Here is a 25,403-nt window from a genome sequence, read left to right as displayed (position 1 = left end):
AAAAACTTCTACTGAATATACCAAAAGACTCTTCATAGTTCTGTATAGAAAACAGATCGCATACTCTTTGTGTAGAATACAATAAGAATAATAAAAAAAAAAAAATAGGAATTAATTAAAATACTCAAAGTACATCTTGTAATTCTGGTGGTTGAAAACAGAAGGGAATTATTTGTGTAGAATACAATAAGAATAATAAAAAATAAAAATAGGAATTAATTAAAATACTCAAAGTCCATCTTGTAATTCTGGTGGCTGAAAACAGAAGGGAATTATGTGCTAGAAAGCAGTGTTGGCAGCCTCTTGTAAAGCCTGAAGCGCTTCAGGAAAAGTCTGAAGGCGAAGTTCTAGTGTTCAATGGCAGGTACATGACGACCAAAATAAATACGCTCTGAAACTCCTTTGTGCACTGTTGGTAGTGTGGAATGCTGCAGCTCTCTTTTAATGAGGTGTCATGTACATGTAGTCACCCCCAGCACATTCTTTAGTAGCTCTGTAATTTTTTCCATTTCTCAGTCATCAAACAGCACGTGGATACTCTTCACTTCTCGCATATCCAGCACCTTTCTGATGGGGCTGCGTTGTTCGTTTTCCCGTTACAGACCAGATGAATCATCCAAGTTAACTTAATCTATCTGAAGCCAAATATTGTTGATCACAGTTAAATAGTTATCTAATTTGCTTGGCTCATCTGCATTTTATTGGTAGCGCAGTGCCATACAGGATTTGTCCAGCTTACTGCTTTAATGCAGATTTGAGCTGTATCATTGTTCTGCACTGGATGAGTTTGAGTTTTGTTTTGGTGACAGGATGGCATCTTTACTCAATTTTTTTTTTTACTTATTTCAAAAAGGAAATGGTTTACAAGTTGAATATTATTATTCTATCATGATATTTGTCTGTGCAAATACCATTCAGATGAGTATAGGTTAAGGTTTCTTGAAGTGAATATATTTTGAAAAACTATTTTTCTATTTTGATTCCAGAGGTACTATCAGGTGTAATAATAATTCCTAATTTTGTATGAGTATGTAGGAAAAAAGGAATTTCTTTAGAATTACAACAGCTAGTTTTACTAGATTTCTGCATCCTGTGGTGATCTAGTAAGAAAATTTGGATTTTGATTAATATCTTGACAAGTCTGGTTTAGGAGTCCAAACCAAGTAGTTAAGCACCTCATTCCAGTTGGAGAGCAGTGGGAACTGAGCACTAGTGTGCTTTGGAAATCCATTTTGTCTTATAAATGGCAGATCCCACCAATCCTGCACCGGTCGTAATCAGCAAAAATAATGGGGGAAATTTTCACAAGAAAGGCAATCAATTTAGTTACTTAAAGATCATAATAATTAGAAAATCACTCTAAATCAACTGATACTTGTGGTTGTTAATCATGGCTAGTATCTGATGTACTAAACCATGCAGAAATAAGTGTTTGCTAGTGCAGTATGAGTGAGTCTTCAGTGTTAGCTCATTCATGAAAGCCACAGCGGGCTGCTGGGAACGTCTTGGGTGAAAATGTGGTGTGGAGTATGGTGGTTTGTGGAGACCGGGAGGTGAGGTTAGATTCCATGTCAATGCTCTCTGGCAGTGTTTCTATGGTAATTAATAACCGGGATGTAATTTGGTCTTTGGATTTTGCAGCTTCGCTAAAGGAGCACGTTTGTATTTTACAAATTGACTTGATAGACAGCTTGATCACTGCTGCCGTTGTTGTATTTGATATTTTGTTAACAGACCACCACAGGACTCTGTTTGCTGTACGTTTCCACTCTGGACACCTTTCCTCATTTCCTTTTATACTTTCGTTCTCAAGGCTTCCATGTTTAACATCTGGTGCATAGCAAAAGTCAGAAATGAAGAAGAATGCTCCACTTCTAATGAAAACTTTACTTTCTATGAAAAAGAGGAGTTTCTCACTTTTTTCTTGGAATAACACTACCTTATTCTTCAGTATTGGCAGTTACTGCCATGTCGGTTTGCCAGCATTGCACTGTAAAGTGTCATAGTTTTAATATAGGATGTATGAGGTTATCTAAGTATGATGTAAGAGAGAATAAGTAGGAAGCCCTTTAAGGCCACTATATCCTATTTTCTTTTGTGGTATGGTTTCATTGTTCATCCCATGGCGCTACAGCACTGAACTTTCATGCATATTCCAAATTTCTTTCTCTTGTTCTCCTTATTATCCTTTAAGGGTTGATAAATCAGTCTCTTCAGACAAACAAAAGAGAGACAAAGGTTTCACTGATTTAGTGTTTTCCCATGGCAATGGGAGTTACTTGCCAAAGCCATCGTGGATGTTTTAGCGCTCATCAGTTTTGTTTATATGCCATAGCAACAGGGAGTGCTGGGACACTGCAGAAGAACCGCCGTTTTGCTCATTTATGTCCTCATCTGTGTCTCTGTTGCACCATTGTTTGTATAAAATGTGGTTTTGAATCTTGGGAAGCTGTAGGAGTGATTGTTTCTAAGTACCCGTAAACACCAGTCAATGTAGGTATACTTCCATTCTCTTCTTGGCTTTGTCTGTGATAGATACATGGTTCTATTGACCACAGCTTTGCCCTTCCTGTGATGTAGAGAAAAACTGCAAATATTTCACTGGATTCCTGTTATGTTATATATAAATAAATATATTCCTGGGGTTTTTTTACATATATATTCCTCTTATATCTTGCTCTCCCCACCCTTCATTTTCAGTCTTGAATCCATCAATTCTGACTTTATATGTGTTGTGCTTTGCGTTTTGGTATGGCTGGGCAATCAGCGTGCGAAATACTGGGTTGTCACAGTTATTGCTGGTTCTGAATTCAGAGGTACAGCTGGCAGAGGAGTTGGAGTCATCTTCATACTGATACTTTGTGTTTTGCTGGGCTGTGAATGTTTGGGATGGAGGTAGTGCCTGTGGTTTAACAAGGGCAAAGAGAGCTGCCTGGAGGGAGTAGTCATCTTGCAGTAGTATTGTTGCTGCTCTCTCCAGTGCATGAACCCAACCGTGGAGGGGGAAAGCAGCTTGTATCTGATAAAGGGTGGGCTCTCCTTTATGTGTAGCCCCTATCCGTCCCTTCCAGTTGGAAGTTCAGGGTGGGAGCATGAGCCTTTGCTAGTAAGAGCCACAGGCTTGGTACCACATGCTGGCTCTACATACAAAGTTGTCAGTGTGAAGGAAAGGTGTCTTCTCAAGTAGTAAAGTACGAGCAGCTGAATGAATGACTGCACATACAGAGGTTTTAGTTATTGACCTATGTTAAAGGCATATGTGTAGATCTGCAAGTGAAACATACTGCAAAAACCTGCATTTCTTTATGCTTAGAAGAAGCCTGACACTGTATATATTGTGCTTTAACTAAAATCCACAGATCTAAATACAATTCAATTCATCAGGGACTCTGTTTTTCCTCTTAATTATTGTAAAAATCTCCTGTGTCTGTAGGCAGGAAACCATGTTCTCATGCCTCTTGATTCCTTCAGGAACTGAGCGAGTATACCTTTTTCTTCCTCCAGAGAGTCATCTAGTATGAGCTGGGAAATTGCCACCGTGTCCTTGTCTGATGAAGGCTTTTACGAATGTCTGGCAACCAGCAGTGCAGGAAGTGGCCGTGCGCAGACGTTTCTGGATGTGTCAGGTGGGTAGCAGTCCATCGTTCTGCGTGAAGCATGGTGCTGATGCACTGTGCTGTGATGACAAACGGAGGGCCACTACAATACTTCTCCAGTTCTAAGGATATTGTGCCCATGTACATGACTATGGTGGTGTTTATTCAGTTTCAATTAAATATTAACAATATTTACATGTTACACATGTATTAACAAAAGTTAACACGGGATTTGTTTTAATTAGTTCCCACTACCAGTTGGGTTTGCAGGATAGGTAGGGCCTGTAGCAGCAGAAATAGAAATCTCAGATTTAAACTGCTCTCATTCTCTTGCCTAGGGAAAACACAGGAGCTGAGTCAGTTCACTTAGTGCAGTAGCCAGGATAACAGAGCTCAGGACAGCAGTTTGAATTCAGTCTCAGGGTTTCATATAACTGCTGAAATGAAAGTTGTTTATCTTGTTGTTTATCTTCTGTAGTAGCTAATTTATGTTAGTTAACCGGGAGTGTGAATCAGAATCACAAAACAGTTTAGGCTGGAGTTTGGAAGTTATCTAGTTCAACTCGGAGCTCAAAGCAGAATTAATTTCCAAGCTTGATCTTGTTTCTCAGCAACTTGTCCAATCAAACTTTGAATGTCCCCAAGGATAGAGATTTCACAAGTTCCACAGACAGCCTTCAGCGCTTAAGTAGCCCCACTAGGAAAATATTTTGCATGTCTAGTCAGAATTTCCCCTGCTGCACATCATGACCACAGAATCTCATATGTCTTTTTTGTGCCCTGAGAAACTCAGACTCTGTATTCTCTAAAACAATCCACTCAGTAGTTGAAGAGGGTGGTTACATATCCCTTCACCTCTTCTTTTCCAGGCTAAAATGTTTCTCTCACAGCAGAATCAGCAAATCCAAAGAAACCGGTGTGGTACCATCAAGGTGAAGTTTGTAGAGGAACAGTCCTCTTACACTGAGTGGTGGATCTGAGAGGAGGAACATACCTTTAGTCAGAAAACTTTACACAAAGTACTGGAGTGGAATAGAACAGTGACATCAATACTTACCCAAGTCCTAGCTCTAAAGCACTAATTTATAATTTGGCTATGAAAACCCTTCAGGCCAATAGGGTATTCCCATCACCTGTTTCAAACCGTGCTTTGGAGGACAAGAAGCTGTTACATTCTGCCCCAAAAGTTGTGGGCATAAAGATTCTTGGTCTGGAAGTTGTAAACATCCTCCTCCTCCCAGAGGAAACTGAAAGAGAATCCTAACTTTTTTTTTTCTCATGATATTTGTAGTGCTTGAAAGTCAAGAGTGACAAAGGGAAAAATGCCTGTATCCTCTTACTTACAGAGCACTGAGAGGGGGAGGGAGACTGACTTACTATGTAAACACGAGCAATAAGTTCTGCTTTGAGGCACGCAGAGGACTAATGCAAGGGGGTTGATTTGAAGCCCTTGTGTACAAATATTAGGAAAATTGCTTGAAATTTCTTCTTTAAGCAAAGTAAACAACCTTTTCAAGTATCATTGGTTTGCCCAGCTGACAGACAGTGTATCACAGATAATCCATTTTGTCAACTGCTGTGTGAAAGCTGTTGAAACTGTTCCAACATTCTCTAGTTTCAGAAAAGGCAAACACTTGAATTTGACTTTTTCTAGCTAGTATTAAATCTTTAAAATGTCAAACAGCTTGTTAGCTTGTGGAGGCACCTTGACTGAAGTGCCAGTAGGAAGTGCTCTGAATTCAGCTCAGAGTTTGGCTGGGGGATGGCTCTGTGTGTCCACCATTGTGGTATTCAGACATCTTGCGTAAAGCTTGTGAACCTCATCTGAGACCCCACAGGAGACTTAAATGAGGAGGAGGCTGGCTCTGAGCTTAGGAGTGACTTTCACTCATAATAAATTTGGACTTTTTTTTTATTCCCTGCTATCCTTGCTTTTCTTGGGATAGTAGTGTGTGCTGATTTGGTCTTGCTCTTACAGCTGTCTTATTTCTGCTAAAGCATCCCACTGAGAATATTGTTCATTGCAGAGCTTTCTTTTTTTGAAGAACTGGGGTGGGGGCTTTAAAAAAAAAACCTCTTATTTTTTTTAAATTATTTTAATGGGAATGCATGAAATGATACATCAAAAAGAATCAGGAAAACTGCTCCTATTTAAACTTCTGTAGTTTCAAAGTTTAATTCCAGTACAAAGTTACTGCAGCTGCTCTCTTCCAGGAGTGTGATAGAAGATGAGTAGAGTGGAAAGCAAATAATAATAAACAGTGACAGTTATACCGTAAAATATGTACAGATAGGAATGAAAAGATAATGAAACTGCCTAAGATTTGAGTGGAAACTGCTAAAGGATGTTTTAAGTGTCTGGTGCCTAGAGCAGCTCCAGCTGAGGAATTCCTCCTGCCTGGCTGTTGGAGCTCAGCCCAGTGCACCCAGGGACCTGAGAGTCTCTGTCCCTGACCCAGAGATGCTTCTTGCCAGCTGATCCAGCTCGAAGTTTGCTAACCCACCGTGCACTCCCCCTAGGCAAACGTGGTTTGGGGAAGGTACAGCATTGCCTGAGATCCTCACCTGCTCCAGTAGCTGGTAATCAGATCCCAGTCCTTCCAGTAGCTGATACCACAGGCCTGGGATGTTTACACCCCCTTGTCTGACTCCAGTAGCTGGCACAGTCTGCTCACACTGGTCCCCCCCAGTAGTGGGCACTTAGTCCTTGTGGGCCATCCAGAAGGGATGGAGAGTAAGATGACACCGAGAGTGTTAAAACAAGGTTTAGTAAGCAGGACAGACTGGTGATCAGGCACAAGGCTCAGTCAGACAGGAGTACTGACTGGTGGTGGTTTACGTGCAACTTTCTGCCTCTTTCTGCCTGATTTACTTCTCCTGCATATTCTTTCATCAATTTGCGTGGTTCAACAGCTTCCCCCGATGCCAGGGGCTCCTCCCATGTCTGTTGCAAAGTCCGGGTTGGCCCCTCTTTGAAATGATGCTCAAGACTTCTTGATAGCCCATCACTTAGCATAACGAAGTTTTTCTTGTCATTGTGTCTGCTATTATTTGTCTCTCAGGTCTGTGTCTCTGTTTACTGGGTTTATTGCCTCCCTTTTTCCTTATCCTATTTGACAAGGTCCTTGATCACGTAAATTTAAGGGAATTCAAATTTAAGGAATGCTCTCTCCTTCCACATTGCCCTATAGAAACCATCATGGTGGTCCTGGGTTTTCCTTCTATTGCTGTGGTGCTCTGATCTCTTGTTAGCTTTGAGCTCATCTTCCACTGGGGAAAGAACACATTTCTATATTCTCTCTCATACTTGATGTGATCTTTCATCCTGTGTGATATGATAGTTTTGACCTAAATCAGGTGTATTCTTGTGATGTGAGCTCCTGTCAGGTAGGTTAGCTTCAGGGAATGGGGTTGTTGCCCTGGGTTCTGTTTCATGGAATCAGCAACGTGAAGTGAAACTAAATGTTAAACCATTAAACCAAAGTTACTTTTTTTTTTTAACACTATAGAGTACTTGAAGTCTTAAAGTTTTCCATCAAGAATCCACAACTGAAGTAAAGGTTTCCTAATCTTCTGGTTTTGTTGTTTATGCTGTTGTTTTTGTTCAGAGCCTCCGCCTGTGATTCAGGTCCCTAATAACATCACGGTTGTTCCTGGTGAAGGAGCCATCTTGACCTGCTTAACTTTAAGTACTGTGCATTACAATCTCACCTGGCAGAGGAATGGCAGGGATGTGAGGCTTATGGAGCCCCAGCGAATAAGGGTGATGAGCAACCTGTCTTTAGAAGTGAAGGCTGTAAAGCTCACGGATGCTGGGAAATACAACTGCATCGCTTCTAATGAGGGGGGATCTACCACAGCGTCAGTCTTCCTTACAGTGCAAGGTAACAAGGAAGCTGCATGTTAAACTTCCTCTGTCGTGGTTTGTATTTTCTTTATCTTGTGAGGTGCTTCTCTTAGTAACTTCTATATTTTATTTATTATGCATGTTGATTAAAACCGCTTGGAGACAGACAGAACATTGTGTGGTACTTCCCTGTTTTAAAATGGTGGTGGGAGTTGCCAAACAGCACTGGTGTTCTTTGTGCAAGGCTGCCTTGTGCTCTGTGTCTGAGCTGTGGCTTGATCCTCCTCCTGTAACTACACTTTATCTGATGTACAGTGGAATGGACACTGAGGTAGTTCTATTGTTAGTGTCTGCTAAAGAGTAGAGCACAGAAATAGCTACACACACCACTCTTCAATACTTAGGGGAGCCTCTAGCCAGCCTCTACTTGGAGAAACTTTCCAGGCTGGATATCTGGATATTTTTTTTTTTCAGTGAAACTACAACTATGGTTATGTGTAACTAAACTAGTAAAGGTTTCTGTGTTCATCTGGATTATTTTATATCTCTTTATAACAGAATAGTACTTAAGTTTTTCTGTGTGTTCTGTTAGTGTATCTGTTTTATAGTGCTGAGCTAAGAACTAATCACAATGTTATGAAGGTCTAGATTTTTATGAAGGCAAGAACTTCAGAAATATGTCAGAACTGAAAAAGGTGGCATGGGTGAGACTAAACAAGGTCTAAATCTGTGTTGTTTCTTCATAGCAGGAACCAATTTTTTTTTAAAGAAGTATAAATGCAGTAATTTTGTTATAGGAAGAACATACTGGTTTACCAAGGTGGAATGAGTAGATGTGCAGTCAGTTATGTAGGACCTGTTACAAAATACAGCATAATGAAGTGTGTCTTCGTTGATCCGTTTGAATCACCCTTGGATGGCTACAGCAGAGTTAAAACTGCTAAATTTCTAGAATGGCTGAAAGAAAAAAGAAAGCCGTGAAGCCCCATATGTTTGGAAAATTTAGTTCTACAGGATTTTTCCAACAAGCTGCTCACTCAAGCATGTTAAAGGCAGCAAGAGAAGCACCCCCTTCCCTCGTTCAGCTCTTCTGGGATCTAGATTTCCCTCCCTAATGCCTGTAGGCCAGCTGGGAGCTTTAACACAATGACCAAATTACTTCTAGGAGCTTTTTACAGTAAAGCTCAAGGAGTTTACTGCTGCCACAGAACAGTGAGTTTTAAATCACTTTTATATGTAGAATGATTCTATCAAATAGTTGGGAATTACGTTTTGGCTGGTCCTGGTATTGCTAACAGCTCTAAAACATGTCTGAGATAACCCTCTTGGACAGTTCAGGCAGGCTTTGTTGAGAGTCTGAGATGAGTTTTCTCATTTCTGATGAAACGTGCTTTGAACAGAATAAATACATAGGAAATGCTACACTGCAGCTGAATTTGGATTTCTGCCTTTTTGTTTGGAATAAGGAACCTACTGCCAACCTTTCCATGGCTCTGTGCAAAGCCGAATGGTATCAGGATGGCTGTATGGGCTGTTACTTGAGATTGGTTTAGTTTGCTTGGTCAAAAAGACGTCTGTCAGATTTCTGGAGGTACTCTGGAGTGTGACTGTGTCATGAACGACCTGTAGTGCTTGATGAGTTCTAGGATAGTGTTCCAAAGAACAGCTTACATTTGGCAGCAAAGAGTCAAGGCTGGCTCTCTGTTAAGAACGAAAAGCTTTATAGAGCTGTCGTTAGTAAAGTTTTGAGGAAGGAAGTTTGAAGTCTTGTTAATATATTGAGGTAGTTGCAAGTAATTCAGAATGTCAAATTAAATTTGTATAGAAGCCCTTTATTATTGTTGGGACAGTTCCATAGAGATCTCTGAATTTTGGATCAGAGAATAAACACTGCCTTCATCCCCATTTTCCTTCTGGAATGGGAGTTAAGGCAGAGAACAAATGTTAGTAGCTCTAAAAATAACCCAGCTTCTGCTTCACATGCTGAAGTGGTTTGTAGTAACCCTTGTTTTGAAAGCTTTCAGTTTGATGCTGCTGTTTCTGTTGTGTGTAAGAGCACATTCATCTGGTTTTTGTGCCAGCAGCTGTACAAATACAGACTGAAATCTTGAGTGGGAGCTGAATTTTTCCCCTGGTTGTGTGTTCTGTGTTAAGAACATCGTGCTATACTGGCTCAGTAGCTGTCCCACACTAATACTGAGCACAGCTAGATGGAGATCCCATCTAAAACTCCTGCCCGTTTGCGGAGTGGTGGTATACAGCTCAGAGTAGTCCCAGAGGCCACCGAATGCAGTTTTATAAAACAGTCTTATATGGAAACATAGATGAAATTGTAAGAGCATTCACGCCTCTTACAGATGCTTCATATAATTTATTTGAAGCCTGGCGCAGCCAGGTGAGGCTAGAGACTGGCCAGAAGTGAGAACCATCAATGACCCTACAAACTCCTCAATGAGATGTTTCACACTGATGAGGGAAAACCCATGAGCATGTAAATGTTTTCCTTCCAATTTGTTACAGTCTTGTAGGCAAAAGATGAGTTTGCTGTATGCACATTTGTCAGGTTGAATTAATATGGCATGTTTTGGTACCTTGATGTGGTGTTCTTGATGTCTTCATAAGTGGTGTTGATTGTGGGGGTGGATTTTGAGGAACTTAGGTGCTTTTTTTTTTAATTGAAAGAGTGAGTGTGCTAAAGAGAGAGACTTGATTTGTGGTGGGGTTTTTTTTGTTTCCTCCAAGAATTTAAAAAACACAATTAAAACTCAGATTCCTGAAATTTGGGTGATGCTAGATGTGATTTTATGGTAGTTCTTGATTTTGCCTGTTTTCTGGTGCAAGTAAGAGTAGACAATGAAGTGCTTCTTTAAATGGTTGCAGCTGCCTTTTCTCTCTACAGCCCAGCTCTACAGTATGTAGAAACTGTTACAGCTTTTGTTTGTGTTTATGTTGGTGATTAGTGGAGATGTTTAGTAATCTCAGTGTATGATGAATTCCAGCAGTCAATGAACAAGAAGTGAGACAACACTGAACATTTGTCTTATTGGGAGCCATTTGGGGTAACCAAGTGCTGGGTGCTTGGTGGTGAGCTCCCTGGTGAGCAGCATGCGGGCCACCATCCTGTTTGGCTGTGCTTCTTCAGCGGGTTGGGCAGGTACAATAAAATCCTACGTAATGTAGTTACTGCTCTGTCCATAGCACAGTGGATTTTCTTTACAACACTTTAAAATGTTTAAATGCCTGTCCGGTATCACCATCACGTGACGAGTATGAACAGAGTTAACTACATTAGAAGCATGGTGGGGGGAAGCAGGACCTGTTAGCCCAACCAGCCACAGCCTGTCTGCTGCAGGGAACTGCTGGGGAACTTACCAGCCAATTAATAGCTTGAAATGCCGGTTGAAAAAAAAACTTTGCCAGGAGACTGTGTGACTTGGCTCAACCACAGCAGTGGTACATCCCAGACAAGGGACAGAAACCAAAAGTGAATGAACACAGTAGGACTGTCAGCATGAAGACACTTACCTGGAATAATTCCAGGGAAGAGACCGCCTAGCTGGACAAGAGGTAGATTATCTTATGGGCATAACACCATGCATTGTTCCTTGAATTTCCTCTGCTCTTTTCTCTGAGAAGAGACTATACAGAAATAAACATCTTAGTCTTTGAGATCTCTGTGTGACTGCTTGCTCTTCAAACAGGAGCCTCTGTCAGTTTTTCTGCTTGTGTGCAATTTTTCTTTTATGCTTCTTGCACTTGGCTTGTGAATAAAAGTATAAAATATATCATGTTGCTAAAACATGATTTAAACTTAATGGAAGTCAGATGAACAGAGAGGATTCCTTTCGAGAATGTAGTGACAGGTTATGTGTATTTGTGTGGTTCCATAACGTGGGATATAATGTGAATTGTGTGCCTGATCTGACATCAAAGTGGAAATCAACGCCCTGGGAGGAATCTTTCATAACCCCAGTCCTCTGCCTCACTCACTGACATGTGCTCATACCTACCATAATAGTAGATTTGGGTATCCATCCCTCCCTGCACCTTCCCAGTTACACGCCCTTGACACTAACATAATGTAGGTTTTTAGACAGTTGGAGATCAAAGCCATTCATTTCCCTTTACGTGTTTCCACATGCAAAAATGGCAGCAAAGCTATAAAACTCACAGTAACACAGGGATTCATAGTGGTCATGCAGGCCTTCAGTCTGAAGAGAATTAAATTTTCACCCCACCACTACAGCTCCTGCATTACCTAGAGCAGGATTTTGTGACAAGCATCTGCTCTTGCAGTGTTTTGGTAGGTCAAAGCCCTAGCAGATCAATTCAGACCCTTTAAATTGATGCTAACAAGAATGGGCTGTAACCACAGAGAACTGCTAGTGAACAGGCAGGACATGGGGATGGGGCTCCAGCGAGTCTCTGCTGGTATCTGTGGGTAAGTAGGAACGTCTGTATGTTTACTGGGAGGTCTCAAGGAAGGAAAATTTTACAAAAATACAAACCCCAAACTCTTAAATTTGCAGCAAACGTATGCAAACCACTGCAGTGGTTGCATTCTTACATGGTGTTTTTCTGGTCTGGATACATCTAAATAGTTGTTCTTATTTAATCTTGTTAACGTGTTACTCATCAGATGACTAATTCAGTTTTCCAAAAATGCCTGTAGTGTAAAAGGCAGGAGAGATTTTGGAGGGTGCTGCACAAATCTGGATACTTTACAAGCAATGGGTCAGTCAAATATCATCTGCAGGGTGGCTTTTGGGAAAGGCTTCTGGTAAAAAAAAAAAAAAAGGCAAAGTAAAGGATGCAGAAAGTAGTGAAAAAATAAATCTATTTTTTAATGAAGAGTGATAAGAGGGTTTTTTTGTTGTGTGAAATAATTTTCATGCTCAGTTTAACTGCTTCAAATGGTTTTAATGAATATTAGGGCCAAGGATGGTTACACATGTGAAAGCTTCACACCTTGAAATCCTCACGCCAACTTTCTCTTTGGAGGCTTTGCACATGGTTTGTGTTGTTTAAAAGGTTTTATTCTACGGCCTTGAATGGGGTTGGCACGGTAAGGCTCATGTGCAAATCTTCACCTTGATGATACAAAGAACAAAGCAAAAGAAATTAAATTGACCTGTTGTACATGTTGACCTGTTCTATGAGCCTGCCTGGCTGCTGGCTTTGGGGCAAGAAAACAAGATGGTTAATTGGTGACAAATGTGGCCTCACTGATTTTAGCTGGTAGCTTGAGTATTACAGCCATGTATAGGGTCTCTTTCCAATTAATTTCATTGCTTTTGTGTTAAAAACAAGTATTTCTTCTGCTCACCGGGGCATGCAGAATATCTCCCAGTGTCTCTTGGCAGGTTTTAATACAAAGTAAAAATAGCTGAGAAAGCTGCGTGCATCATCAGTCACTTGAGGATAGTTCTGTAATTCGCATCCATTTCTTGCCTCTCCCTGCCCCCTCAAACGTGGATTTAATCCTAGTACTGCTGAACTACGGCTCTGCCTTCTCCTGGGAACTCAAGAGGTTTCAGAGCCGTTAGGAAACACACGAGGGTCTTTCCAGGACCCTGCAGCTTTTCATTAAATCTGCTCTACAAGTGAAAAACTAATGAATTTGGAAGGTTAATAGACATAACCATAAAGGAAATTATTAGGCATTACATATGTCTGTGTTTACAGTTTTGCAACTGCATGCAAATGAGTTGCTGTTCATTGAATTTATTCCTTTTCTTAGGCAGCATGGCTGGATGCTTTTGCACGTACACTTTTGCTTACAGACCTCAGAATCCTTGTGAAACCGCTAATATTCTCATAGTTTCTATTCAGAATGGTGATCTTATACCTATTTCAGCCTGGCTTTGTGATCTTGATGGGTCGCATTGGTGAACTTTGCTTGGGCCTGGCAGCTTTTTGTCAGAACTGATACCCACATTCGGGAGCTCCATGTTCTGCATCTCGGAACAAAGCAAACTCTAGGCATGAGAATTAATTTGGTCTTTGTACCCTCAATCCTGACTTACTAACTTTTATGAAGGTATGCATGAAATTGGTAGACAGTGCTAGAGAAAATGAGTGGCTCTGACCTTTATTAGAATTGTTTTCTCACTATGGAGCCTTTTGAAAACGAGAATAAAGCAATGATTATAATCTGTGTTTTCTAAATGAATATTTTTAATTTATTTTACTAGAACCACCGAAGGTTGTCATTTCACCTAAGAATCAGACTTTTACAGAAGGCTCTGAAGTGTCTATCAGGTGCTCTGCAACAGGTTACCCAAAGCCGACAGTAGTATGGACACACAACGATATGTTTATGATTGGTTCAAGCAGGTAGGAGTTACAGCTTTCTCTATTTATTTTTTTCCTGTGTGAGAAAAGTTTTGAAGAATGCCAAAATAGTCTGTTTCTTCCACAGGAGTCTGTGAGTTTTGGAAGCAGTACCACAACCTTTGCTATTGTAACTCTTAGACATGAGGAAATTGAAATTAAAAATAGAAACGCTTTCGTTTTCTTCTTCAAAGGCTTTCTACACGATTAATGTAAATGTTTTTCACAAAATGCATTTATATTCTCTGGTAGATATAATAATGCCAATATTGTTTGTCATGAGTTAAAAAAACAGCAATACCTGTTTATAAACTATCTGCTCATGCTGCCGCTGTTGCTGCTTGGAGTGTGGATGTAACTGTTACTCTCTTTTCTTTAACTAATCATTTTGGTTTGTCCCCTGTGTGTTCCCAGGTATAGACTGACCCCAGAAGGCACCTTAGTCATAAGAAAGGCAATTCCAAAAGATGCAGGAGTTTATGGTTGTTTGGCAAGTAACTTAGCTGGGACAGAGAAACAGACATCCACCCTTACTTACATCGGTAAGAGAGAAAACCAACGAGGTGAAATTAAAAAACCAGACTAATCCTCATCAGGGAGGAACTGTTAAACTTAGTAGAACCATTCAAAACAGGCTGGTAGAAATTTCAAAAAACCCAGAAAATACGTTGAACAGCTCACACATGTCCCTTCTCTGTTCAAATCTGAGCAGTATTCTAGGAGTTCGATGGGGCTTAATGTTTCTGGGGTGTTAAGGCAAGGTAGGCTTGCAAACCTGAGGAGTCCTTTGGAAACGGAATGGTGTTTCAGTAAATTCCTGTAGCTCTTATAGTGTCCTCTGAACACTGTAATAATAATGTAATAACAGAGTACTAAAATTCTCAATAAGCAATGTCTGGCTAGAGAAGGGAGAGTGACTTGTAATCTTTTACTTTCTACATGATAAAACTGTCCCAATTTTATCCTTAAATTTCCTGAGTCTTATATGTATGAACCTGGCGCTTTGGACCAGACTTTACTGTTCCGTGTTTCGCAGTGTTTATCTGTCGCCCTATGTGATTTTTAAGCCTATTTGACTTTTAATGCAAGTAGTCTTCCATAAGAGAAAACTTACTATGTTACAAGTCTTTCATGCTTTATGTCTTGAAAATGATGTACGCTTTGCATGAGGAATTCAATTTTTCCTTATTGTTTCCTTTTAGAGGGCCCAGTGTTGACTGTAGTTCAAAACGAACTTCTGGTTGCTCTTGGAGACACAACTATTATGGAGTGTAGAACAACTGGAATCCCACAGCCCCAAGTTAAATGGTTTAAAGGTGCGCTTATTACTTCGTGTTTGGTTTATTTACTTTAGTAGGAATATTTAGAAAAATGATCTTGGAGTGATTACGTTTCCTCACAAGCTTTATGTAGGATGGAAGTAGTGACTGACCTGTGAAATTCTCTAAATCTATGACGCTTGAGCTCTAGGGCGTAAATTCTTGCTCCTGCTTAGAGTAGATTAATGTACTGGAGCATAGTTGTTAAAAAAAAAAAAAAAAAACCAACAGTTGAGCTTCTTGCCTACTTCAGTGAGGCTTGTTGTTCTGTCAGGAAATGTTTAACTGTATGCTGCAAAATTCACAAAATGTTTTTCTGGTTTTTCCTATCGATTTTTGTTCAAATTCCTCTGGAATGCCTAGGGAATTTTTTATCTTCTTCTTTCAAATCTCAGAGGTGTCTACTACCATTTCTTTAGTAGTGAGGCAGCATATTGAGTATCAGAAGTACAGGAATTTTTATAGAGTTAAATGGGAGTCAGAGTCTGATGTCTCAAGACTGAACATTTATTCTCAGAAGAAGCAGCTGACTCCCGTGTGTGGTTGTATAAACCACTTGCCTGCTGATTTTTCTAGAAAACTAATAATCTTGCTAGGTGGATATTGCCAACTGATAGCTTTTCCGGTCCAGTATTGCCTCTGACAGTGACTGGAGGAGAGCCCAAATCTTTCTGTGGTCTGTTTGCAAATAACCTTCCCTCAAAAGAAGCTTCTTCTGAACTCCCACTGCAGTGATGACTTGTATTTGAGAGCAAGGGCTTTGATACTCATCCCAGAGAGTGCATGTGGGCCAATTCTGAATGTTACACATCAGTATTGCGGCTCCTGCTGAGCTTGAGAAGGAGCAGAGCTGTTTTCTACGTTTTTGTGGAGTTCTCAGCATGGTACAGAGCTGGCGGACAAGTGGCTGCCACATGTAGCTTCTAATTTGGGAAGGAGAAATACAGCCTGACACACTATCCTAATGCTGATCTTGGTCCAAAGCTACTTGGGTTTATGCTCCTCTCGCAAAACAAATAAATAAAAAAGAATTGTATCTAATGCAGTGATGAATTTTTCCCCTCAGTGGTGTGGAAGTTAGAGTACTCATCTGCTAAATGAACACAGCTGTATTGTGAACTCATTTCCAACTTGAACAATGTTTTTTTGGAATAATTTTGATAAATACCCTGTTATATTTCAGTTACTATTTTTTTTCTGTCTGAACTTAGGTGACTTACAGCTGAGGGCATCAGCATTTCTCATTATTGATCCTCATCGGGGTCTTTTGAAGATCCAGGAAACACAAGACCTGGATGCTGGTGACTATACCTGTGTGGCTACCAATGATGCAGGGAGAGCTTCTGGAAGGATAACTCTAGATGTTGGCTGTAAGTAGCTTGCGATCCATACAGCAAATACTCTGATTTGTGTTTCTGCGTCTGGTCAATGGTGCCTTGGTTATCTGAGCCTTTCTTACAAATACCTGTCAGTCTGCATGAGCTGGGAACAGCTTCTTGGTGGGATTCGCTATGCCATTTCCTTCTCCTGTTTGGACTCCAACTTTCCTTCACTCTTCTTTTGAAAAGCATAAAAGTTATGAGGAGGAAGAGAAAGGCAGAGGAAACTCCTCAAACCGCAACCTAACACAGTTCTTAATGTATCATACTGACATAAGTTACTGTGTGAGATTATTGTCATTTAGCCTTCATTTCCTCGTCCTAATTCAAACTGCTTGTGGCCTGACACATGATGTCTGGTTACATGCATAATCCTGTCAGGCACTTTCTGAAGTGAAGAGCAATGCTGTTTGAAGGAGATGAGGAACATAATGCTCACACTTGAGTATGCGCCTTCATCTGATGGGAGTGGCTGTGTCTTCATTTCTGGAGATGTTTAGCCCATTTCTGAGCTTCCCATTGGAAGTATGGGCATGCAAGGCTGCTTTTGTAAGGTGTTGCTAGAGTTGGGAAATAGTGGTTAGAAGAATAATTATGTGTAATGGGCCATAAGTTTAGGTTGTCAATAGTGTAAGCAGAATGTGAGGGTCATGTGGCAACCTCAATTCACTCTTTTTTTTTTTTTTTTTTTTTTTTTTCTTTCTTCTCCCAGCTCCCCCAGTTTTCACACAGGACCCCAGTTAATTCCCTCTTTTTTTTTTTTTTTTTTTTTTTCTTCTTTCTTCTCCCAGCTCCCCCAGTTTTCACACAGGAACCCAGTGATGAATCTGCGGATATAGGCTCAAACATCACGCTGCCATGCTATGTTCAGGGTTACCCAGACCCAAAGGTTAAGTGGAGGCGGTTGAACAGTGCTTCCCTTTTCTCAAGACCATTCGCAGTTAGTTCTATCAGTCAGCTGAGAACAGGAGCTCTATCAATTAATAGTAGGTAGACCGAACTTACTTAAAAAACAGATTCCCGAAGGAAATATGACACATGCAATGCACTTCAATTACTATACTAATTTATAAATTAGTTAACTTTGTTAAAAGGCTGGATTTTTATCAGAAATTGTGTTTCTGATACTGACTTCATTGCTTTTGATGTACAGGTCATTTGGCCGTGAGGTTGTGAATTCAGTTTTGTTTGGTCGTTGCCTTTGCTGCTCTTCATAGAAATTATTGCACATTTGTTTTTAGATACCTGTGAGTTGTGGTCTCTGTTGATCCTGAGGAGCCATGTTCTTTCAGGTTTGGGGATTTTTTTGAGAGAATTTTTTCTAAAGTCACTGTTTTAAGCAAGTCCTAGTTTGGGTAATTGAAAATTCTCCAAGTGGCCTTGTGATTTCAGTTATTTGGAGGTTTTCAGCCATCCTTATGTAAGTGATGTTATTCTGTTTTCTTAATTAGCTTTTTTTATTCCTTTCTAGACACGATCAAGTTGGGTGAAGTAGGTCCTCTCTACTGTACACACACAGTGCATTAACTTGTCTTATGTACTGTTTTGTGGGTGTCTGCTCGCATACAGACACACACTGCTGCCTGTAGTAAGCAATATTCCATAGTCAATGCACTGTTTTGTAGTGATCTCTTTTTTCCCAACTCTAGATTTGTGGGTCAGTGATGAAGGAACTTACATCTGTGAAGCCGAGAACCAGTTTGGAAGGATTCAGTCACGGCCAGCCACAATCACAGTAACTGGACTGGGTAAGGCTGGTTAATGTTGGTGACGATTATGACAGGACAGACTGGCAGCATTTCAGTACCTGGAGTAGAGCGAGGAGGTGATGTTGTGGTGGTGTTAGTACAACAACAAGGGTGTCTGTAGGTGATGCACATAGATGATGATGTATCTTACGTGATGTATTTACACATATGTAGTCACCCACACAGACTGAATCGGAAGATGTTTGCATGGAGTATTGTAATTGATTTCAGTGAATTTTGCATGTGAGAACATTGTCTTTTGACTGGCTACGTTAATTTGAATTAATTCCATCTACGCTTTATAACACAGACCTTAGAGTGATTTATCATGTCTTCTGCTCTTTAAGTCCCAAGTAAATTTATTAAGGAATGAAAAATCACCATCAAAATGAATGCTAATGATGGGGTTTCTGGGGGAGGGGGGAAAAAAAACCCACAGCAGCAATGAACTTGCTTAGGTCAGTGAGTTGATATAAGTGTGAGGGGCTCTTAGTGATCCAAGATGACTGTGAATGCCAAGCTTTGACAATAGCAGGGCTGTTAAGTTGTGTATTATCTCAGTTGGATAGTTGGCGATAAAAGGAAGAATAATGCTCTGGAATGTATATGTTTGTGGGATGTGTACATCTGCCATCAGGGAAACCATTTGTAGTGGGAATCTGTAATGCTAGTAGTATTTGCTAGATGTGTTTTTACCTATTTAGAAGTGTTATTTAATTCCTATTACTTAGAATTAATTTATGAAGCATGTGCCCAGGAGTACTTTCTGTTGGCTCTTCACGGAACATGCAGAATTTTCTGTTGACCTCTATTCTAATCCCTTAAAATTTTACGCCCAAGGGAAATTACCACTTATTTTTTGTCCTTTCCAAACCTGCTATTTTTGTTCTTCGATATTTTGCCCCAAGTAAGGAAAAGTAATACATCGACTTGGTATCAGGGGAATATGGGTTTTCGGGGAAAAGCTGGATGGGATCCAATTTCAGCTGGACAACGTCTTCCAGCTGAAATGTCTTTGCAGCCATTCCTTAGTCTTAGGATCCCTGTAGGTGTATTCCTCCAGCTTCCTCTCTCTCCTACATTACCCCACCTCTCATTTCTTTCTTTTTTTTTCCTGCCTAAACCATTGACAATTCAGATACCAGAATCCCATCTGGTTTTATCATCAAATTTTATCTAATCTTATCATAAAATTAACTATATTGGAACTCTTGTGCTCTTTCATGGCAACATTTTTTCTTAGCCCCTTTTTTCCCCTTTCTATTTAATTAGAAAATAGGATATAGAAAATAGAATTATAGGAAATGTGTCTTGCCCTATATTTGTATAGTACCTTGCACAGGGAGACCTTTGCTGATGCTGCTGCAAGTAGTGTTAGTGACAGGACTAATACTAAAAATTCAAGCTGAATGCTTTCTATGGATATATACAAATTCCTAATAATGTATTCTAATTCTTTCTTTTGCTCAAGTTACTCCCCTGATTGGAGTAAGTCCAGCCATAGCCAACGTCATTGAGGGGCAGCAGCTCACGTTGCCATGTGTGCTGCTTGCTGGAAACCCCCTTCCAGACCGGAAATGGATTAAGAATAGTATGGTGGTAAGACTGTTTTGTTTCCTGTAAGGTTTATTGACAGAGCAAATCTGCAATTGACATTTCAAGCCACAATAACAAGTTGTTTTAATTTACAAAAGCCAGTGTACAACTCTACGGGTAGATTTTACTCTCAAAGATAAAGATGTTTCATGAGATTGGACTGGCTCACTGGCAACAAGGATCCAGTGTCATTGGGGTGATTCGCAGCAGACAACCACCATTCCCAGGAGCTGCTGCCTTTTCAGGAGAAGCTGGTTGGCTGTATCTCTAAGGCAGTGGCTGCTTCCGAGTTTCTGCAGGTGCTGTCCTTCAGGGTAAAGCCATTCTGGGAGTGGGGCACCCTGACAATTGTGCCTCACAAACCACTGCCTGTGCTAGGAAATTTCTAACTCTGAAGCATGGATGAGGGAATAAGAGATGGTAGTGGGGCAATGTGAAGGTCCAGAAAAGAACTTGGAACCAAAATATTTGTGAATTGTCCTTTTATCTTCTATTTTACTTTCTTTCAAAGCAGTTTTATTCATTCTCGTTAGCTCTTGAATTTCAGCCTTGGGCTCTGAATATAGGAATGCTTGTGGAATATACCTACCCAAATGACAAAGGTGCTGGAATTTAAACCCTGGTAACTGAAAAGCATTTTTTTCCCCGCTGTTTTTTAAAGATAGAGATAGCAGAAAATTTCTGTAGCTCTAGGGTCTTTTAACATCATAACTTTTATTGTTTTATTTATTGTCACTGAGCAGAGCACTGGCACTCTGACCCTTTGCGTGCTAGAGTTTTCTGCTCGGTTTTTGTAGCACTGGGAATCACTGGCTTTTTCTTGAGACTGCGTAAGTACAAGTAGCACAGGTTGTAACTTCTGTGAGAAATACTGGCAGGATCCTCTTTGTCGAGTTGCTAATTCTTCTGTACAGCAGTGCTAGTCTCCTGTAATTGTGGGCTTGTGACAGAAGCTATGCTCCAGGGAAAGCGTTGGAGTAAGTTTTATTTAGAGAAGAATGTGTCTTTTCCTGAGCAAGGCATGACTGGAACAATTTTGCGTTCCAACAACCTTTCTATAAGGCAAGTCTGTGTTGCTGAGCTCTTGGATTTCTTTGATGTTGCTATAAGGTATATAACTTCTAAAAACTTCTAGAAATAACTTTATCTTTCACAATGGAGCTAGTCTCTTCTACTTGATGGATAAGGCAAATTAGAAGTGGTTGGTAACTGTAAGGAAAAACAAAAGAGGATCTATTTGTGGAAGAACAAAAAGCCAACAAGCACTCATCAAGAGCCCTTCTATGATCAAATGGGGTTACTGGAATAACCAATTAAAAATGTAGCAAAATAATGTGTTTAAACTTGTTCCTGCTTCAGTACAGGGTTGTATTTGTGAGGGGTAGTTCCACACGTGCTGTGGCAGACCAGAGTTGCTGTCGCAGATTTTAATCTCACTCCAGCAGTAAATAGGAGGTGCTACCAAAATTCTTATTTAAAGTTAGCTTTTTATGAAAGATGGAAAACAGGAAAAGTGCTAGTAAAATTGTCCAAGAACATGTAATTTTTAAGAATGTGGATCAATCAAAGCCACGCTGCATCCCAAAGTAGACATTAAGTATTTTCTTCGGTAAAATGTTGTATCATTCTTTTGGCAGCTGGTTCCCAATCCCTACATTAATGTTCGCAGTGACGGAAGCCTGCACCTTGAAAGAGTTCGACTGCAGGATGGCGGCGATTATACTTGCATGGCAAGTAATGTCGCTGGGACAAGCAACAAGACGACTACTGTTAATGTGTACGGTAAGGAGCGCTGCCTTGCTGCATTTCTTATTGACAGCAGCTTTCACTAGAACTTTCCTGTTACAGGGTGTTTCGCAACTGATATAAGGAAGCACATCTCATAGGAGAATTAGAATTAAAATGAAATACGAGTTTTGCAAAATGTGTGTGTTTGGTGGGTTTTGGGTTGTTTTCTTTTTTCTTTGGTCCCGTTCGATCTCCTTGCCCTTGTTGTTTTTCTTTAATTAAAATATACTAAAAATTATACTGACTGCAAGACAAAGTGGTAACCCATTCTGATAACCCATGTGTATTTCAGCTGAAGATACTTGTATGAACTCTGCGTGGGGTTGCAATCAGTTCATGGTTTACAGCCCGATATATTCTCGCATGTTAAATTAATCATGGGATATTTATTTTACGCTTCAGTGAAGATGTTGGGACATCCTTGTATGTTAAGAATAGCTACTATTTTTTAATACAGGCGAGTAATCGTTATTGGATAAGGTCTTCCATGTCAGCACTAGCTTTTGGAATATTTCATAACTTGAGAACAGAAAGGAATGTATTTGTATGTTTTTAGAAAGATCTAGGTTTTGGTATTATAGCCTTAAATCTGGTTGTCTTTCTGTTGTTAATTCAAAACCATTTCAGATAAGTAGGGGAACTGAGGTTCTTGTTATCTGTTGTTACTGTTTTGTGAAGTGATCTGGTGTTTTTATTCAAGCTCATGTAACAGTCCTGCAGTCTGCAGTCCCTGCAGAAACCATCACTGTAGTTCGCACAACTTTTATAGCATTTATAACAAAGATGAAATGAGCTGAGAGTGTGATCAGTTTTTCACTCTCGTATCTGCTCTGTTCAAAATGTCGGCAATGGAAATTAATTCAGCACCAAAAATGCTCAACCTATGCTCATGAAAGGTGCTGTGTAAGTTCCATCTTGTGCATTATTGTTTGGGGAAGCCTGCAATGTTGTCAGAGGATATTGTGACAAAGACGTTCTGAAATTACTGCAATCAGCTCTGTGGAATACCTGCAGTTAGTTTAAAACTGCATGTTTTAATCCAGTGATCAGCTTACAGCTGCTGTGCTTTGTTATGAACAGGTATTTATTCTGTTCTTGGAGACTGGAGGGGAAAGTGACTGGTCATTGTCAATGTTAGAGGTCAGAGAGGGGGCTGAAAATTCCCAAACCCTGCTGCCTGTATGAAGCTGTAATTGTTACAGTTTGAAATGTCTCCTGCATGTGTTTTAATATTTGCATTTGGTTTTAGTTCTGCCTGTCATTCAGCATGGACAGCAGATATTCAGCACCATTGAAGGGATCCCAGTAACGTTACCGTGCAAAGCAAGCGGAGTTCCTAAGCCGTCTGTTGTCTGGTCCAAGGTAATTTCTCATCTTTGAGCTGTTTGTGGTGAAAGATGAATTGAACACGTAACTTAGTTGTCCTAAAAACTGTAGGTAATCAACATGGCTAAACAAGTCAGTTGTGAGGGACCAGGAAATCTCTCTTTATCCGTATCTGCTTTGGTTTCTTAGAGCAGTGCTTTCTGGCTGTGGTCCAGCCATAGATCAATGTTCCCTTCTTTGGAAGGGGTTGGTTATCACTCTTACTTTGTTTATAACACTTCAGAAATTGTTTGTATTCCTGTTGATAATTTGAGTTGAGGCCGCCTGCTACAGATTGAAAGTTCATTTTTGTTTTGGGGCCTTCCTTTAGCATGACTGGTTTTTGACTTGAGGGAAGTGTGTGCAACAGTGGCATTGTGGGGTTAACTTTCTGTCACTTCTCAGTCATGTTCGTGACGAGATGTCCACTGCCGAGGACTTCAACCTTTGACGGAAATTTATGTCAAAGTCAGGCTTCCCCCCCGCCCAACCTCAACATTGCTGTGAAGGCTCTGTTGTGCTTAAGTTGTGCAAATGTAACTGGGGCTTTGTTTAAAAGCAGGAATAGAACGCAGTTAACTGTGTTGGCTTGGTAGGGAGGAAAACACGGGAGGAGCAGTTTTTTTCTTAATTATCACAACATTTGATGCAGACAAAGAAGAGTCTGTTGACTAAGAAACTACATAATGTATACAAGATCCATTTTTGACATCAGAAATCAATGTCTCTTGCTTGTGTTACTGCTTAGACAGTAGCACTCAAGGAGTGTGAAAAGTTATTGAAGTTTAGTTAATTTGTATGGATGGAATTCTGGGGCCAGGCTTCTTAGTTAATATAAACTATTTTGTCCATCTCAGCCAACAGAGAAAAACAGAGGCAGTACTGCGATGTAAATTAAAATCTTGCTGAAGTTAGTCGGACTGCCTGCAGATTGTTTGGCTGCAGAACTGCATTAAAGAGCGTGGAGCATATTGCACAGTAAAAAAGCAGACCCAGTGTTATTCTGCATTCTCCATATGAAGAATCAGTCACAGCACTGGGGTGAACTAGGGGAGATGCTACAAGCATTAACAATTCTAATATTTCTTTAATGGTTTTAATGTTTTAATTAGATTTTGTTTTATTGATGTAAGCTTTAGCTTTTCTTGAAATAGATGATTGTAATTTGGTTATTTTAGCAAATTAGTGGTGGACTTTGTTTTTTCCTTTTCCACAGAAAGGAGAAATAATCCTTTCCAGCAATGAGAAATTTTCTGCAGGGTCTGATGGAAGTCTGTACGTAGTTTCACCAGGGGGTGAAGAGACTGGGGAATACGTGTGCACTGCCACCAACACTGCTGGTTATGCCTCACGCAAAGTCCAGCTGACTGTCTATGGTATGTATGAGCTAACATAAAATATGGTGTCGTTATCTCGCTGTTATATCTGTGGTGCAACCTGGTAAAAAATAGTAAAACCTGTTGGGGTGGATTTTGAACTAGGTACTGGTATGTGAAATGGAGCTCAACATATGCATGAAATACATAGATCTGCTGCTATGTAGTTTTTGGGTAGAAAGTTTGGTCTTGCTGGTATTTGTGGTATTGCATGAGGGCATCAGCCAGTGTCTGAGCTACAGGCACTATACATCAGCGTTACAGTGAGCTATGTCTGCAGACATGTTGTTTAAAATCAGATTGTAATGTTACGTACCTGATGATAAAAAAATAGATGTTTGAATTAAAATTGTATGGTGTTATGTTTGTACAAATACATATATTCATTGCAGCTTCTTAACATGTTCCATGTTACAGTGAAACCTCGAGTGTCCAGGCCTGGAGAGCAGCAAGGAAATGCACATGATAAACCCATAGAAGTCTCAGTAACTGCAGGGGAAGATGTCACACTTCCGTGTGAAGTAAAGAGCTTGCCACCCCCCGTAGTTACCTGGGCCAAAGCAATGCAGCTCATATCTCCATTCTCTCCAAGGTAACAATGTTTGAATACAAAAGAAAAGTGAAATTGCACCTAACCTTTCAAGATTTTGGAAGGGTGTGTGATTTCTAACTGCCACAGGATCAAGCAGAAGGTACTAAGTTGACCTGTTTTACTATGTCTTGAAACTCTTTCTCAAACCAAGCATGTATCTCTTTCCAAAGGACACCAAGACCCTGCATCATTGTACAGCTTCCATGCCAGGGCATGTTTCTACACAATACCAGTAGGCCAAGACGAAAGAGATCCTGTTATATTTGTACTGTGGTGGTGCCTGGAGACCTGCATAATCTGTGCCCGATTATAAACGTTTAAAAACTGGTTTTCTTAAGCACTTCATATTTATGCTGAGGGGAGCATTGTCTGTTGTTCATATGAAGGCTCAGCTGCCAGTAGAGTACAGATGATGATAAATGTTTGGGAGTGCTTACAAGTGCTCATGGCTTGCTGTGTTTTGG

The 25,403-nt window shown here is 40.2% G+C and overlaps 1 protein-coding gene across 1 annotated transcript in view; it reads left to right on the top strand.

The window, feature by feature from the left end:
* Positions 1-3,504: 3,504 nt before the first annotated feature.
* The window catches only part of HMCN1 (hemicentin 1), a gene marked incomplete at both ends in the record, with an annotated part of 96,720 nt that continues 74,821 nt past the window's right edge, over positions 3,505-25,403 (top strand). The window contains 13 exons of the mRNA XM_010132326.1: positions 3,505-3,626; positions 7,205-7,480; positions 13,638-13,779; positions 14,191-14,318; positions 14,979-15,092; positions 16,307-16,465; positions 17,266-17,460; positions 18,124-18,222; positions 19,694-19,821; positions 21,456-21,600; positions 22,856-22,968; positions 24,188-24,347; positions 24,765-24,939. Coding sequence (XP_010130628.1) covers positions 3,505-3,626; positions 7,205-7,480; positions 13,638-13,779; positions 14,191-14,318; positions 14,979-15,092; positions 16,307-16,465; positions 17,266-17,460; positions 18,124-18,222; positions 19,694-19,821; positions 21,456-21,600; positions 22,856-22,968; positions 24,188-24,347; positions 24,765-24,939 — 1,956 coding nt within the window. The remainder of the gene's footprint in view (positions 3,627-7,204; positions 7,481-13,637; positions 13,780-14,190; positions 14,319-14,978; positions 15,093-16,306; positions 16,466-17,265; positions 17,461-18,123; positions 18,223-19,693; positions 19,822-21,455; positions 21,601-22,855; positions 22,969-24,187; positions 24,348-24,764; positions 24,940-25,403) is intronic.

The sequence above is a fragment of the Buceros rhinoceros genome, unplaced genomic scaffold, assembly GCF_000710305.1.
Source record: "Buceros rhinoceros silvestris isolate BGI_N320 unplaced genomic scaffold, ASM71030v1 scaffold1553, whole genome shotgun sequence".
In the NCBI taxonomy this organism is placed as follows: domain Eukaryota; kingdom Metazoa; phylum Chordata; class Aves; order Bucerotiformes; family Bucerotidae; genus Buceros; species Buceros rhinoceros.
This window is presented reverse-complemented; position numbering and strand designations above follow the sequence as displayed.